At 54.1% G+C, this 14,211-nt stretch overlaps 5 protein-coding genes across 5 annotated transcripts; 2 read left to right on the top strand and 3 right to left on the bottom strand.

Moving 5' to 3' along the window:
• Positions 1-76: 76 nt before the first annotated feature.
• J4E78_007420 (uncharacterized protein) lies at positions 77-697 on the bottom strand (the record flags this gene model as incomplete). Its single annotated transcript, XM_049368026.1, has 1 exon — positions 77-697. One exon carries the CDS (start codon positions 695-697, stop codon positions 77-79), a length of 621 nt encoding a protein of 206 aa, XP_049220347.1.
• Positions 698-1,983: 1,286 nt separating this feature from the next.
• On the bottom strand, positions 1,984-3,197 carry J4E78_007419 (uncharacterized protein; the record flags this gene model as incomplete). Its single annotated transcript, XM_049368025.1, has 2 exons — positions 1,984-2,654; positions 2,702-3,197. 2 exons carry the CDS (start codon positions 3,195-3,197, stop codon positions 1,984-1,986), a joined length of 1,167 nt encoding a protein of 388 aa, XP_049220346.1.
• Positions 3,198-3,808: 611 nt separating this feature from the next.
• Positions 3,809-5,584, top strand: J4E78_007418 (uncharacterized protein; the record flags this gene model as incomplete). The annotated part of the gene is made up of 1 exon (XM_049368024.1): positions 3,809-5,584. The coding sequence occupies one exon, from the start codon at positions 3,809-3,811 to the stop codon at positions 5,582-5,584; it is 1,776 nt and encodes a 591-aa protein (XP_049220345.1).
• Positions 5,585-7,087: 1,503 nt separating this feature from the next.
• On the bottom strand, positions 7,088-7,999 carry J4E78_007417 (uncharacterized protein; the record flags this gene model as incomplete). Its single annotated transcript, XM_049368023.1, has 1 exon — positions 7,088-7,999. The coding sequence occupies one exon, from the start codon at positions 7,997-7,999 to the stop codon at positions 7,088-7,090; it is 912 nt and encodes a 303-aa protein (XP_049220344.1).
• A 1,727-nt stretch (positions 8,000-9,726) lies between these two features.
• Positions 9,727-13,348, top strand: J4E78_007416 (uncharacterized protein; the record flags this gene model as incomplete). The annotated part of the gene is made up of 3 exons (XM_049368022.1): positions 9,727-9,899; positions 9,951-10,035; positions 10,082-13,348. The coding sequence occupies 3 exons, from the start codon at positions 9,727-9,729 to the stop codon at positions 13,346-13,348; spliced, it is 3,525 nt and encodes a 1,174-aa protein (XP_049220343.1).
• Positions 13,349-14,211: the final 863 nt, after the last annotated feature.

Here is a 14,211-nt window from a genome sequence, read left to right as displayed (position 1 = left end):
GATTGGGCTTTCCTCCATCTCCCCTCTTCTCATCCAACCATTACGGGAACAGATTCTTCCATCACAATTTTTCGCTCTAGACAAACACCCTCGTCACGTTGACAGAGACACAGGTTGGGTTGTCTGGCTTGCCCGCGCCCAATCCCCATGCCAGGTTGTTGTACCTGTAGCTGGCATAGTCTGTGTCGCAAGCAAACCAGCGGTAGAATTCCTGGTAGTTGCCTGTGTTGTTCTCGCCGCGGACGTAGCCCTGATACGTAAGTTCGTCCTGGGAGTCGAAAGCCAGCATAGTCGTATCGCTTCCGCTTCCGGGACTGAGAGTGATGCCTGCAAGGTTGGAAGTTGGGTCGAGGTTAAATGCTGCTGATGAGGGAATGTCGAGCGTGGTGGTGTTCAACCACCAGGTCAAGATGCCTGGTACGCCGAAGCCGTCCTCTGGTGCTTGAGAGTAGACGGATGTGTTGAATTGGAATTGTGCGCCGTCGAGAGGTTCTGGGCTGTCACCTACGCCAGCGTTGCTGAGGCAGAGTGATTCGATGGCTGCACCGACGTGACAGGCGCTCAGCGTGTCATTGACCTTTCCGTCTTCGGATGTGACGACTAGGAAGAATGGTGCAGAGCTGATGTTGTAGAACGGATCCTGTGCGCTCGTAACGGCAGCTGCTGCAAGGGTGAGGGCGATGGATGAAGTCTTCATTTTGAATGATGCTAGTTGAGGTTGTAGGTGGTCGATGCGATGATAGAATTTCTGAGGTATGCTAGGCGTTGATCGAGTATGTAGGAGCTGATGAGTGCAGTTTACCAGCAACGGCACGGTCGAGCTTTATACTCACGATCATCCTTCGTAGTCGCCGTATTCGCGCAGCCTCATCGCAGCTCCCTCCAAAGGTTCCACCTGCACAGCAGTCATGTGTTCCACCATAACGGGCCCCAGCCAGCCCATGACGTTCCGCTACCCGTTAGCTTTGGCCGCCTTGCCACACCCACGATGATCCTTTCCAGTCGGCTGCGTTCGCTCCGTATGCAGGACCGCACGGCATGCCCGATGAGGGTCAGCGCAACTCAATCAGGGCAGTTATAGATCAACCCCGCGCGTTAGCGAGAGAAGCTTTCCCCAGCCTGCCGGATAAGTCTTGCATAAGTGCCACAAGTGCCACAGCCGCACAGGGCCTCAGGGTGCATGTAGCGTGAGGATCAGCTGTCAATACGAGGGTCAAATCGATAGCTCAGTACCGAACCTGCAGGTGAAAAAAGTAAAGGTGCGGCGAAAAAGCTGTGTTCGTGAGCGTGAGCAATATGAGAGGCATCATAAGCACTGCTTTGGAAGGCTGATTAAGCCTGGTACGAGGTCGTCTATGACAATGCTCGCGATGTGCTGATGCATTCAATATTGTGTTAATTGTGCACCCTCGTACGATGAAGATGATGGTGGAGAGTGTTGCTCTCCTCAATGACGCAAGGGTTCAGGCCGGTTGTAAGCCGGAGTTACCCTGTTAGCGTCAAAGCTTATCGATTCTAAACTCGCCGGAGGTGTGACATCGTCTACGGCTTCAGATTTACGCCCTCACACCAACTACGAGATGAATGGCTATGATCGGGATACTACCTTCGCGATGGTCGCCTTGTTCACTACGCTTCCGCCAGCACCTTCCGCATACGAAACTGACAGGTCGCGACACCTAATAATATACAGAGCGCCGGACGCGTAGAATACTAAGAACAGAGCTACGAAGCCATTCTCGAGCCACCGTTGCAACTCTATACTCCTAGGGTGAGGTAAGAGCTTACGATTACATACTACAAACCGTATGTATGCTTGAGGACCTTATTCCATCGACATCAGAGCGCTCACTGACGACACGCGCAGTATCGCAATAGCCCTTTCGATCAACTATGATGCAACCACTGGACACCCACTCCCCGCATACGCGCAACACGTAGCTTCGTCATATAACCAACTCCGGCAGCCGATAAGCCACCACACTAGCGATGTCTTGCTCCGCCATCATATCCACTGGCACCCAGCGCAGTGACCGGCTCGTCGTCAGCATGTGCGCTCCTCCTCTCGGCCGAGTCCCGCGATACACCCTCATAAGCAGGTTTTGCTTGCGTCCAGTACCAACAGGCCCATGTGATCCAGCAGAAGATGACATCGAATCCCACGCTGCTCACTGCTGGGTGTTCTAGCAGAGCACTTTGTATTCCCACAAAACCGCCATAGGCATACGCTGTTGCGGTAGTCCATGCCAACATCAGTCCGGCATTCCCTAGAACCAGTGCCCACATGTAGCTGTAGACCTTGTCGGTGAATTGGATATCCTCGGTGAAGGATGAGGCCGGTACAACAGCGCGTGCAATGGGCAAGAGCATCAAAGCGATGTGTGGAGCCATGAGCACCGGCATGAAGTGTGTAGGGTGATGCCAGTAGTGTTCGTCTGCTAGTTGCATCGCGGGATAAGCAGTTGCGAATATGGCGAAAAGGTTTAGGAGCCATGGACCTAGCCACGTTTGCCGGCGCGAACCATATGCCGATGGAGCTGGTGCCGGCGGGCTCAATAGTAAGGTGAGCATGAAGAGGTTTGTAGCAAAACTGATGGCCACAATCTGGCCAAGCAGCATGAATGCCCAAGTATATCGAATGCCACGGCGTATTCCTAGATATGTTAGTCATGGTTGTCAAGTAACAAGTATAAGCTTCTACCTTTCTGCTCCAGATACAACCCCAGACCCAGTGCAAAGAAGAAGATCTGGTGCGACCACCAGTACCTCGCATATCCTATTATGACAGTCTCCCATGCCTCTCGAAATAATGAAGTTTCTTTCAACCACAATCCCCAGTGATTCTGGTCAGGTTCAAGCTCGTAGTAGCTACGCCACATCAGCCAAGACTGATAGCTGACCTTGAAGTACTGGAACATGTGCGTCCATGTGGTGAGCAAGCTGCCCACGGCAAGTGCACTGAACAGCCAGACATGTCTTCTTGGTGGGAGCTGTGCGGTAGTTGACTTTCGCAGCACGCTAGCTCTTTTGACGAGCCTCAGGATGATGAAAACCGCGACAGAGAAGCATGTCAACAGATAGGAGAAGAAGATGGCATAGGGCCGGGTGTTGGTATCGGACCCTTCTGGGGGCGGTTCGCGATGCATGGAGCGGTGCGGGACAGAGTATCCAGGCGGCCCGAATCCTGGAGGGGCCATCGTGAGACGATTTTCGGGGTTTGTTGGGCAGCCATCACGTACAGTATGCTCTCCAGCCTTTATGGTGCCGTCGACAGTGACGAAACGTGTCAAGTGCGGATCAAAGGGCTCTTCTGCTTTGCCGGCAATGTGTATTGATTAACGGCTATCTTGGGACTGAGCTCCTAGGATGCGGCCGCGGTCGGTTGTTGCGCCAATGATGGCGTGGCTGACGCAGGGATGGCCAACCTCCGCAACACGTGCCCAGGTGCCTCGGTGCCAAGGCGCCAGTGAGATCGTCATGTTTTCCCAGGTCCGTCGCGGTCTCGTCTTCGAAGATTCTCGTCCCTTGTTTTGCTTCAAGTAGCTCTCTTCCCCTGTGCTAACCTTCGCTGTTGCTTTCTCGCACATTCTCCTACTCTGTCACGACAAACTGCAAACGCCAAACCTCACAACACGGTGATGTCAGGCACACGGACCATTTGAGCTTTGCAAACCCTGATTGGCTGTTGTTTCATCATTTGGACCTCACCGCCACGCCCAAGCTACCAGACGCCCAAGTTGCGTAGCTCCGTCGATATTTTCCAGTCATCTACTGTGGTGTTTGAACATTCATTGAAGCTGTCGCCGCGATGACCGATACACCGCAGACCACGGCGGGTGCCAACCCCAAGGAAGCCAGGGTCCTAGAGCAGCATCTAGACCCGAGCTTCGACTTCTCAGAGTTTGACCCAGCGACGCCAGCGGCAGAAGAGGGCGCAGATAACGCCTCCAACTCGGGTGACCGCCAGCTTCCGGAATCATCGTTGCGATTACAGGGTGGCGACATCCACCGCGACCTGTACAAGATTGCGGCACAGAACAGACGGCAAAAGTTGCACCAACGAGCAGCAACCTTTTCTGATGCAGTTCACTTTGGCCGCAACCCTGCTCCGTCAATTTCAGACGTTGACCATGACGAGCTACCCGTTCGCGATCAGCTCGCGCCCGGCGGCCTGAGACGCCAATACTTACAACGGCAAAGCAAGCGTGTCAGCTACATCTCGGAACCTGTTACGCGAAACTTCATCTCGTTCCTTGAACTGTATGGCCAATTCGCCGGTGAAGATCTTGATGAAGATTCGTCAGATGCGGAATCTGCCGTTGAAGAGGAAGATGAGGCGCAAGGCGAGCGGAGACCACTTCTCGGACGCCGACAGAGCTCGAAGAGACTGAGGGCTCAGGGTGATGCGGACCAAGTCAAGACCTTCTTTACTCTCCTGAAGGCCTTCATCGGTACCGGAATCATGTTCTTGCCCAAGGCCTTCAAGAACGGCGGCATGCTGTTTTCGTCGATCACCATGATTATGGTTTCTGCCATTACAGCGCTGTGCTTCGAGTTGCTGCTAGCGACAAGGAAGAGATATGGTGGTGGTGGTTACGGTGATCTGGGTTCTATCGTCGTGGGACCGAGATTCCGTGCCCTCATCCTGGTCTCCATCACGCTTTCGCAAATCGGCTTCGTATGCGCTGGTCTTATTTTCACCGCGGACAACCTTCGATCGTTCCTGGATGCCGTCACTCATGCAGAGGAGCCCCTCTCCACCAATGCGCTCATCGGTATTCAGATCGCTGTTCTGATACCCATGTCCTTCATCCGAAACATCTCCAAGCTCGGACCCGCCGCTCTCCTCGCCGATGTCTTCATTCTCATCGGCCTGACGTACATCTACTGGTACGATATCTCATCGATCTCCAAGATGGGCGGTTTCAACCCGTCTATCGAACTCTTCAACCCCCGCGACTTTACTCTGACTATCGGTTCCGCGATCTTCACCTTTGAGGGCATCGGCCTTATCCTCCCCATCCAGTCCAGCATGAAGGAACCCGAGCACTTCAGCAAGCTCCTCTACATCGTCATGCTCATCATCACCGTCATTTTCACGTCCGTCGGTGTGCTCTGCTACGGAACCTTCGGCGAGAACGTCTCCGTCGAGGTCATCACCAACTTCCCCCAGACCAGCAAGCTCGTCAACGCCGTCCAGTTCCTCTACTCCATGGCCGTTCTCGTCGGCACACCGGTGCAACTCTTCCCTGCTATGCGTAACATTGAGCTCAAGATCTTTGGTCGCGCATCCGGCAAGCAGAGCAACATGACCAAATGGAAGAAGAACGCCTTCAGGACGTGTCTCGTCATTCTTTGCGGTGCCATCGCTATCCTTGGAGCTAGCGACCTCGACAAGTTCGTCGCGCTCATTGGAAGCTTTGCCTGTGTACCTCTGGTGTACATCTACCCTGCCTACCTGCACTACAAGGGTGTCGCCAACCGTCCTTGGGAGAAGTTCGGTGACATTTCCATGATGGTTATCGGTGTCGTTGCCATGGTGTACACAACTAGTATCACACTCGCAAGGTGGTCTGAGACGTAAGAACAGAAAGAGGGGTGATTGGAAGAGTACGGAAAAGTCCCTTTACAGTACGGTGGAAGCAGCGTCACTATTGCATAATTTGTTTCTCGCACGGCGTTCAGGTGGACGGGTGAATGGGATGTCTTTATATGGTATTTTTAACGCGCGCATGTTACAGTTACGTGTAACGATAATGGCATACTAGTACGATCTCGTGTCCCTGCATCTCCCCTGTGATGAGCTTTACAGCTCAGTTACCTCGCCTCCCCTCTCACAACCGCCTTACTACTGATCAACATTGAACGCTTCTTGCAAGCTACGCCAGAACGGGAATGCCTCTCTCGATACCCATAAGTCAAGTAGGCAAATAATGACACAAGCTGCGACAAACAGTATGAGAAGCCCGACGGAGATGTCGCAAAGGTACCGCCAGGCGACGATCATTACCATCTCCATTAGTGTCATATCAACATCATCAGGCTCAACGACACCGAGCCATGCATTCCGAGCCTCTATCTCCTCTCTTGTCATCCTCCTCTTAACTGCCGCTTCGGCTTTCTCCTCCTCCTTAATACTCCTCTGTTCCTCCCTCTCTACACCCCGCCAAATCTCCGCTAAATCCTCTAATCCTTCCTGCTTTATCTCAAACCACTTTGTCCGACACAGTGGACATTTATTACTATTCGGCATTCCTGATGCGAGCGACTTGCGCAGACATTGGTACCCGAAGATGTGGCCAACGCAATGTGGTGTGTTGGTGATGAGAACGGGTGCGTGGGAGCCGTGGAACGGGTCTTGGCAAATTCCGCATATTGTGCCTGGGGTGGGGTAGAGGGGGTGTGAGGGTAGGAGGGGGAGGAGGTTGTTGGCGAGGAAGGTGGGGAGGGTGGTTGTGGTGGTTTGGAATAGAGTGGGAGGTACAATACGCCTACGCTGACCTGGATTGGTTCTTGGTAAAGGGGTAGGGTCAAGGAGTGTTGCAGTGACGGAAGGGGGAAAGATTTCAGTTAATGATGGTGGGGTATAGTCTTCTGGTGACGCAGCGGGTTCTGATTGTTGTATGGGAGAAGACGGGCGGTATGGTTGGCTTGGGTCTATTCCTCCGAAGCGGTCGCGTCTGCCTCCTGGATAAAGATCAAGTGGTGAGATTCTCTCGTGATGGATCCAGTAGGGGCGGGTGGTCGGATGGCTTTCGCCTGTTTGGGGAGGGGGAGGAGAAGACATGTTCGCAGGTTCGATGGTTGAGCGCTGTGGTTGTGGTGGGGGATGGTTTTAGACGTTCTTTACGTTGAGAAATGTTCACTAGTGCGTGAAAATGGGCCATTGAATACACAGCCGCATGAAGAAATCTAGTCGGATGGCTCGCGCGCTGGCTTTCATTGCTTTGACCTACTGCCTACTTTACCGAACCACAAAGTCCCTTTCGAGTGATGAGAGCCTGAAGCTTAAGATTCACCTCAAGCTAATTTAAGTCTACCACATGAGTCGAGAAAGAGAGATACCCAAGCAACCAGCTACACGCGTCTAAACCGCGTTCTTCTCCACTTCTGCTCTCGGGTCATCGACAACCTCCCACTCATCGTCCGCGTCAATCTTGTCCCACTCCTCTTCGTCCGAGTCCAAGTTCAGCGTCTCGAACTGGTCCTCGGGAACTTCCTCTTCAGGGGCCTTGGGATTGTCCATAGCCAACACCCTGTCCAGCTCGGCACGGGCAGCGGGTTCCGTTTGCACCGAAGCGAGTTTCTCGACTGCGAAACGCGATTTGATGGGTTTTGTGGTCTTCTGGCTCCTGATGGGCAACTGAGTCCTCCTACCTTCCACATCAGAGGGGTTGAGGGAGTATGTCGGCACATCGCGTTTGGCAGGTGTTGTGGGGGTTGTGCTAGTCGTCGGTCGCGGACCAACCTTGCTCTGAGCGCGCTCCGCTTTCTTAGTAGAGGTCTCCGTCTGTGGTCCATTTCTGAGCATCTCCAAAAGCTCGGGGAAGGAGAGTCCGACGTTGCCCATATTTGCGACCATTTTGTCGATCTCTGCGTCAGTGTATTTTCGCTGGCGAAGATCACGGATAGTTGCCAGGCGTGCTCTGAGGCCTGGTGAGCCGTCGAGTTGTGTTGATTCGTAGCCAGAAGCCCGAGATATGGTTTTTGGTGGGGCTTGTATCCAGGCATCCGAGGCCGATTTGGGTGAAGTGTAGACACTAGGCTGGTAAGCTGGAGGCTCGTAAACTGTAGGCTTGAGAACTCTAGACTTGAGAGGTGTAGGCTCTCCGAAGACTGGCGGCTTATGTCTGTCACCAAGACTTCGAATTGGTAACGTAGTCCTTGATGTATCTTTGGAGGCGGAAGAAGGAGTGCTGAAATCGACATTTGTGTAAGCAAGCTTGGCGAAATGAGATCCATGTACCTCTCCCGTCTCCTGATTGATGGGCGCGATCATTTTCGCGGAGGTATTGGTAGTATTTGAAGAGGTATAGCCCCATGGCCAGGGCTGTGTGAGCCCGGGGAACCTTGCTTGGTCTGAAGTGCCGTCATGGTTGACAGTCATGCCCGCCGGAGCATGGGACATTGGGAACAAAGGAGGCTGGTCGGGTGTGGATACAGCCCCTGGTGGTTTTGTGGTTGATGCAGGCCGCGCTGACTGTAATGATCGTGGTGGCTGTTTTGTTAACCATGATGACCCTGGTGATAGCGGTGCCTGCGATGGCAGTGGTGACAGTGATGGCAGTGATGGCAGGAATGGCAGGGATGCCATGGATGAACCTAGTCGCGATTCGGGAGAAGACTGCACTGCGTTGCGAAGCTCGTGCTCCCTGGGTTGTCGTATCGGTTGGCGGTGAGAGACAAGAGAGGGCCCAGCTGTGGAGGAAGCACGCACGAGAGGTCGATATGTTGACGGAGGTCTATTCCAAGGGTGCTCTGGGTCATGGGAGCGTCGTATGGTAAGCGACGAGTAGCTGGGAGGGTCATCACAGTTGAGCATTTCCCGCCTGCGCCCAGGAGGATTATTGGGAAGACTGTCTTCCGTCGGACTTTCGCAGCCCCATGTAGTTTCTTGCATGCGCCCAAGAGGAGAAGGATTATTGAAAGGATTGTCGTCCGCCGGAATTGCGGGGTCTCTTGAAGGAGACATGATTTCAGAGGTAGATGAGAGGTGGTGAGTGGCGTGGATGTGCAGGAGTGACAGAAGTGGAACTCTGATGGCGGAAGTGCTGCTTTCAAGTAAAAGCTTTTTTGAAGTGAAATACGACCAGAGCAACCAAGGAAAGGATATGTGCGACAATATGGCCGAGAGGGGCGTGGGAGGCAGCAAAAAACCACGGACCAGCGCAGTTGACAAGCGGTGCACCGTAGGGGTTTGGCTCAAGGCCAGCATTTGGTGTCATATTTTGGTTCAGAGGGGCGAGGAGCCACTGGTACCTTCCAACCCCATGCCGATTATCGTTCTCCTCGTTTCAATTGGATCTTGGATACGTACGCATGACTACAAGACCTCAACGCTCCAGGGGAGCTCTTTGATTGCATACATTGAAGGTCAGTTGCACACAGGAGTAAACGCGCTCTTGAGGTCTACTTGGGCAGCTCACTTCCATCCTCGAGCGCGAATACCGAAGGACGCGATGAGTACAAGGAGTGAAGGTAGCTAATCGATAGGCCGAAGCGAAGAAGTAGCGACAAAGACAGCCAGGTGGTCAGTGTTCAACGGCTACAGCGATCGTTTGGCGGGCCTTTGCCGCGTGCTATACTTAGCCACCACCACCGACACAAGTGAGAGAGGGCTTAAACACGCGATATCTCGTGTAGTGATAGCAAGGCTAAACATTCAGAGATAATGCAACGCAGTGCATCATGGTGAGCGATGATGCAGGTGTCGTCCGAAAAGGGAGAGGCGGGCTTGGCAACGCTATGGCCAGCGCGATGGGCGGCCCACTCGATTGTTTGGATTCGTCCCGCGTCACAACATTCAAGGTCCAACACCCCAACGCCCCGACGACGACCCCCCCAGGACTGCCCTTTTGCCTTTGGCGTTGACATACACGACTGAATTGCTTCGAGACGACATGCTCAGCTAACCTAGACGACACCTGACCTTTACCCGGAACGCGACTGCCAGCACCGCGACGCGCCCAACCACCCGCACTTACTTCTCCCTCCCACACATTCGCCATGGCTGCCCGCACAAAGGCACCCACTGTAGGGTCCGCTGGATGGATCCTCGAGGAGCGCCATCAATCCAACACGCTTGTATCCCAAGAATTGGAGGATTTTGGCTTCTCTGTGCGCAACGAGCTGGAATGGCTCAACGAGCACATGTTCGACATTTTGGCCAGCGATAGACCGTACGTCGCGTCTACCTTCCGTCAACACGCGCCAGACTGACTCCCCGGTAGACACAACCTCGACGTCTTCAAGACACCCGGCAAATTACGCGGCAAGACGCCTCGCACCGCGCGAAAGAAGGCGGTCGATCGCCAGGTAAGAATTTGCGCGTCGCCTTCCATCCCATACTAACATCAGCCAGCCTCTTGCCAGTATCAAGTCTGCGAACGCGCAAAAACGCACAAGCGCCGCCGAAGAGAGTCTACGAAACGTGAAGGCTAGATTTCAGATCGCCGAAGACGCAGAGAACACGGTTCGCCAATCGCCTACCGTCGCCCGCACGCCCATCGCGCGACAGCTGTTTACTAAGCCCGAGAGCGCCGGCAAGGAGAATGTTGACACCAGCTTCCAAGCGAATGTATTCGATAAGCGCCCAGCACAGCCTCTTGCACCAGCTTGGAACCCTGTCCAGTCATCGCAAGAGACAGTAATGACTTCAGAAGCCAGCGAGGTCTTCTCACCGCCACAAAGCTTCTCAACACAACCCACACAGCCCACTCAATCCTTCCGTCAATCGATACACGATAAGGAAGAAGACCGCGACACAGGCGATTCTTTCGTCTCAGCGAATGAGGCTTTCGCGAGCAAGAATGCCTCGCGGGAAGCTTCGCGCGCCAAGGACGCGGATGCCGATGCGATGGAAGTGGATGACGAATACAAGGCCGACCGCTCCCGATCTGATGCCGATGGTACAATGATTCATCACGACCTTTCTGACGCGGAGGATCACAGCATGGAGGATATGGAGGACTTCCCAGAGCCACCACGCGTAGTTTCCGAACAGTACAGCATCTCCGCCGAGACCCATGACGCGCTTGACACCGCGAACAACCGCGCCCTGGCGCCTGAGCCTAAGAACATCTACGCGCCCGACCACTCGACTACGCCCTCGGGCCCGCCGCCTGCGTCCCCAGAAGTCGAGCACAACGATACCCTCATTCATCATGATATCGATGATCAAATGGACATGGACGATGATGTGCGCTCCCCTTCGGACAACTCCAGCCCTGTAAAGCCGCTCGTTAGGAAAAGCAGTCTTACCTTTGCCTCCCTTCCCGCACGCGAGCCATTGCTCCCGAAGAAGAGCATGGGCAACCGAGTATCGCGCATTAGTCACATCGACCAGAGCAAAGCCCGCAACAGCCAGATGGGCAGATTCACAGGAGGAAAGAGTCTGGGAGGCTCGCAGCTCGCGCATCCTGCGGAGATACAACACGCCGATGACTCGGATGTGGATATGGAACGCCCGGAGCTTCAGCGAGAGGAATCGGAGACAACGAAGGTTCACAACAAGACCTCGACCCAGCGTCTATTCGAGCGAATCAACATGCTCAAGCAGCAGAACGAAGCGCCGAAGCGCATTAGCCAGAACATCACATCTGCGCAGTCGCAGCCTCAGGAACCCACACAAGCAAAGGAAGAAGTGGCACCTGTTCAGACTTCGCAGCCAGCGTACCCGAGTCTCCCAGCACCCGAACCCGCACAAGAGGACGATGACGATGACGACTGGATCTCGCCGGTTCGGACAGCAGCAGTTGCACCCAAGGTCGCCAGGCCTGCTTTTAACAAGAGCCATACTGCTGACGTCCAGGTCTCTCCAGCTAGGCATGTGCCGCCGAAACTCACTTCAGTCTCAAATCCGGATCTCACAGCAGTTGCTGAATCAACCACGCCGGTTGGCTCTCCGACTAGTAAGAAATACATGGATGGCCCCCTCAGTGCTTCGAAATCTAAACTGTATTCAGCATTCCGCGCAGCAAAAGAGAAGCTCATCGGATCGAGTGCTACCAGCGCTCAGGTCAAGATGGATGCACTCAAGGAGAGCCCTGCTAGGCCCAAGTTCCCCTCTTCAGATCCATCAGAAGATGCTCTAAGCAGCCCAAAGCGCGCAGAGAGACCGGCCACCATCTTCACTCATATGCGCTCACCTTCCAAGGACTCTATCAAGTCCGGTAAGAGTGCTACCATGCCCGGTAGCCCACTCAAGGGAGACGGCCGACGGACTCGCAGCTCCACTGAACGCGAAAAGCAGAAGGAGAAGGACGCGAGAGAGAAGGAAATGAGAGAGACCAAGCAACAACAGCGTGCTGAGGACAAGCTCAGGCAGATGCGCGAGAAGGAACAAAGCAAGGCTGCTGCACATGCTCAGAAGGCCAGAGCCATGGGCGCAAAGACACCGACCGCTATGTCGTCGCAATCAAGTCTTCGGCAACCCACTGCATCAGCTGCGAGTAAGACACCAGCGCAGGCAGCACCACAACAGCCCGTGTCTCGACCTGGTATCCCTCGATCAAACACTGCTTTCTCCAGGGACCAAGACGTGGACTCTGGCGACGAAATGCCACCCCCGCCACCTCCGAAGAGCCTGTTGCCTACCACTAAGACAACGAAGGCACCTCTTCGCGAGCCTAGGAAACTTGCCAAACCAACAAGCAAGGACGCTATTACAAAGGCGAAGGCACCCCAGAAGATTATGGTCAACCTCAAGAGCAGCCAGTACGGACAGGCACCTCCTCCTGCTGCTCGTCCGGCTCCTTCGTCTAGCAAACCTCTCCCGTCAGCTCCTCAGAACTTGGGGAAATCTGTAGGACCTTCGTCAAGGCCTCCTACAGCCGCAGCGAACCGCCCAGCTTCAGCTTTGTCAACCAAGTCTGCACCCGGAACAAAGTCTGCAAGGCCGATCTCTAAGCCGCCCGCGCCTCAAGCCGCCCGCCCGCAATCTGTGGTTGAAAAGCCCAAGGCTTCAACGTCTCAACCACCGCGCTCTGACCTTGGAGCTGCCCGACCTATATCTCGCCTGCAGACAGTTCAGGATGCGAACCGCATCAACATTCCTCCTGTCAACCCTGCAAAGCCTCCTCCCAAGCGACAGTTCCCAGGCGAAAGCGATGAGACCCTCCATCGCCCAGCGAAACGACCTTCACAACAGGCGAAGAACCTCAACCCAACTACTCCGGCACATGCTCAGTTCGCGAAGGGCAAAATTCCGTTCGCGGAGTCCGCATACCAACCCCAATCCCAAGCACCCACGATACAGTACCCCAACGGAGATGACATCAAGCTGCCTGAGATCATGACCGACTCGGAAGACGAAGACTCTGAGAACGAGTTCGAGCAGCCCAGCTGGGTTAACACCCCCAACCTCCGCGAGATGCTGAGCAACCAACAGCTCATGGATCCCGAGCACATCTTCGGTCCCATTGCACCGCTGGAGATGGAAAAGGTCTTCCCCAACAAAGAGCGCCACAAGCGTTTCCGCGAGCGCACCAGCAGCGCCTACTGGGCCAACGACGAAGTCACCGCCGAGGAGAAGCGCAAGGAGCGCGAGGCAAGAGAACGTCTTGTCCGCGATGGCGGATGGACGTACAACCCCTCGCCTCTTCCCAAGCAATCTGGCTCATCCCGCTAAGACTATCACGACGGCATATGTGGGGTGTCATTGCATTCTTCATTCACTGTATGTGCATGCTCCCATCCATAACGAGCATGTTGAGGCGTAAAACTTTGTGTATTGTGTATATATTATATCGGGCGCAGCATCACGACCGCATGAAGCGCATGAAGGAGCAGAGTGAGCGTGCTTCCAAAGGGCTCTTGTCATTGTTTTTATAAGGTGTTTTGTAGGATGGGATGGACGAGCATCGGCCCCGATTGAGTGGCTGGCTATGATTGCTTGGTGTTTTGAATGGGCGTTTTTTTGTTCTTGCTTACTTTCTTCTGAGATAATCTTTTGTGTAGTCGTGGTCAATGATGAGACTATTGTCATGTTCATACTGAGCTGTTCATACTGCCTGTTTGACGATCTGAGCAACATCTGTGAATGTAGTGTGGCCTCATGATGTGCGTACTATCAGCGTATCCATTCGAGAGCCTATGAACTAACTGGAGATTGTACAACCGCTGTAAGAGTCAGTCACAGTGTTTGCTATGGTCCGCCTGACTCGTCCCGTCCCCGCAAGACAAATACCTCTTCGTACAATCGAAAGCAAGTTCAACATTCCGTACGAGCCAGTCAAAAGTCCATTCTAAGCGCTGATACGATACATTCAAAGAACGTTCCAGGCCCTGCTATCAAAAGAGGAAGTGACAGCGGAAGGCAGAGGACAAAATAGGCCGACTGCATCAATACGGTAGTGGAAATGTGATATACGGGCTTACTCCATAGCGGGAGCATGTACCAAACGTGCGGTTTCTGACAGCCGTGACGTCCTCCCAATACTTGGAACGAAGACGGATATTACCTCCACGACCGGGAGCGGGGTCTTGTCAACT

Source organism: Alternaria triticimaculans, assembly GCF_023758025.1.
Source record: "Alternaria triticimaculans strain BMP 0046 chromosome Unknown scaffold_11, whole genome shotgun sequence".
Lineage (NCBI taxonomy): Eukaryota > Fungi > Ascomycota > Dothideomycetes > Pleosporales > Pleosporaceae > Alternaria > Alternaria triticimaculans.
The sequence above is the reverse complement of the archived record's forward strand: the minus strand, read 5'-3'. Positions and strand labels throughout refer to the sequence as shown.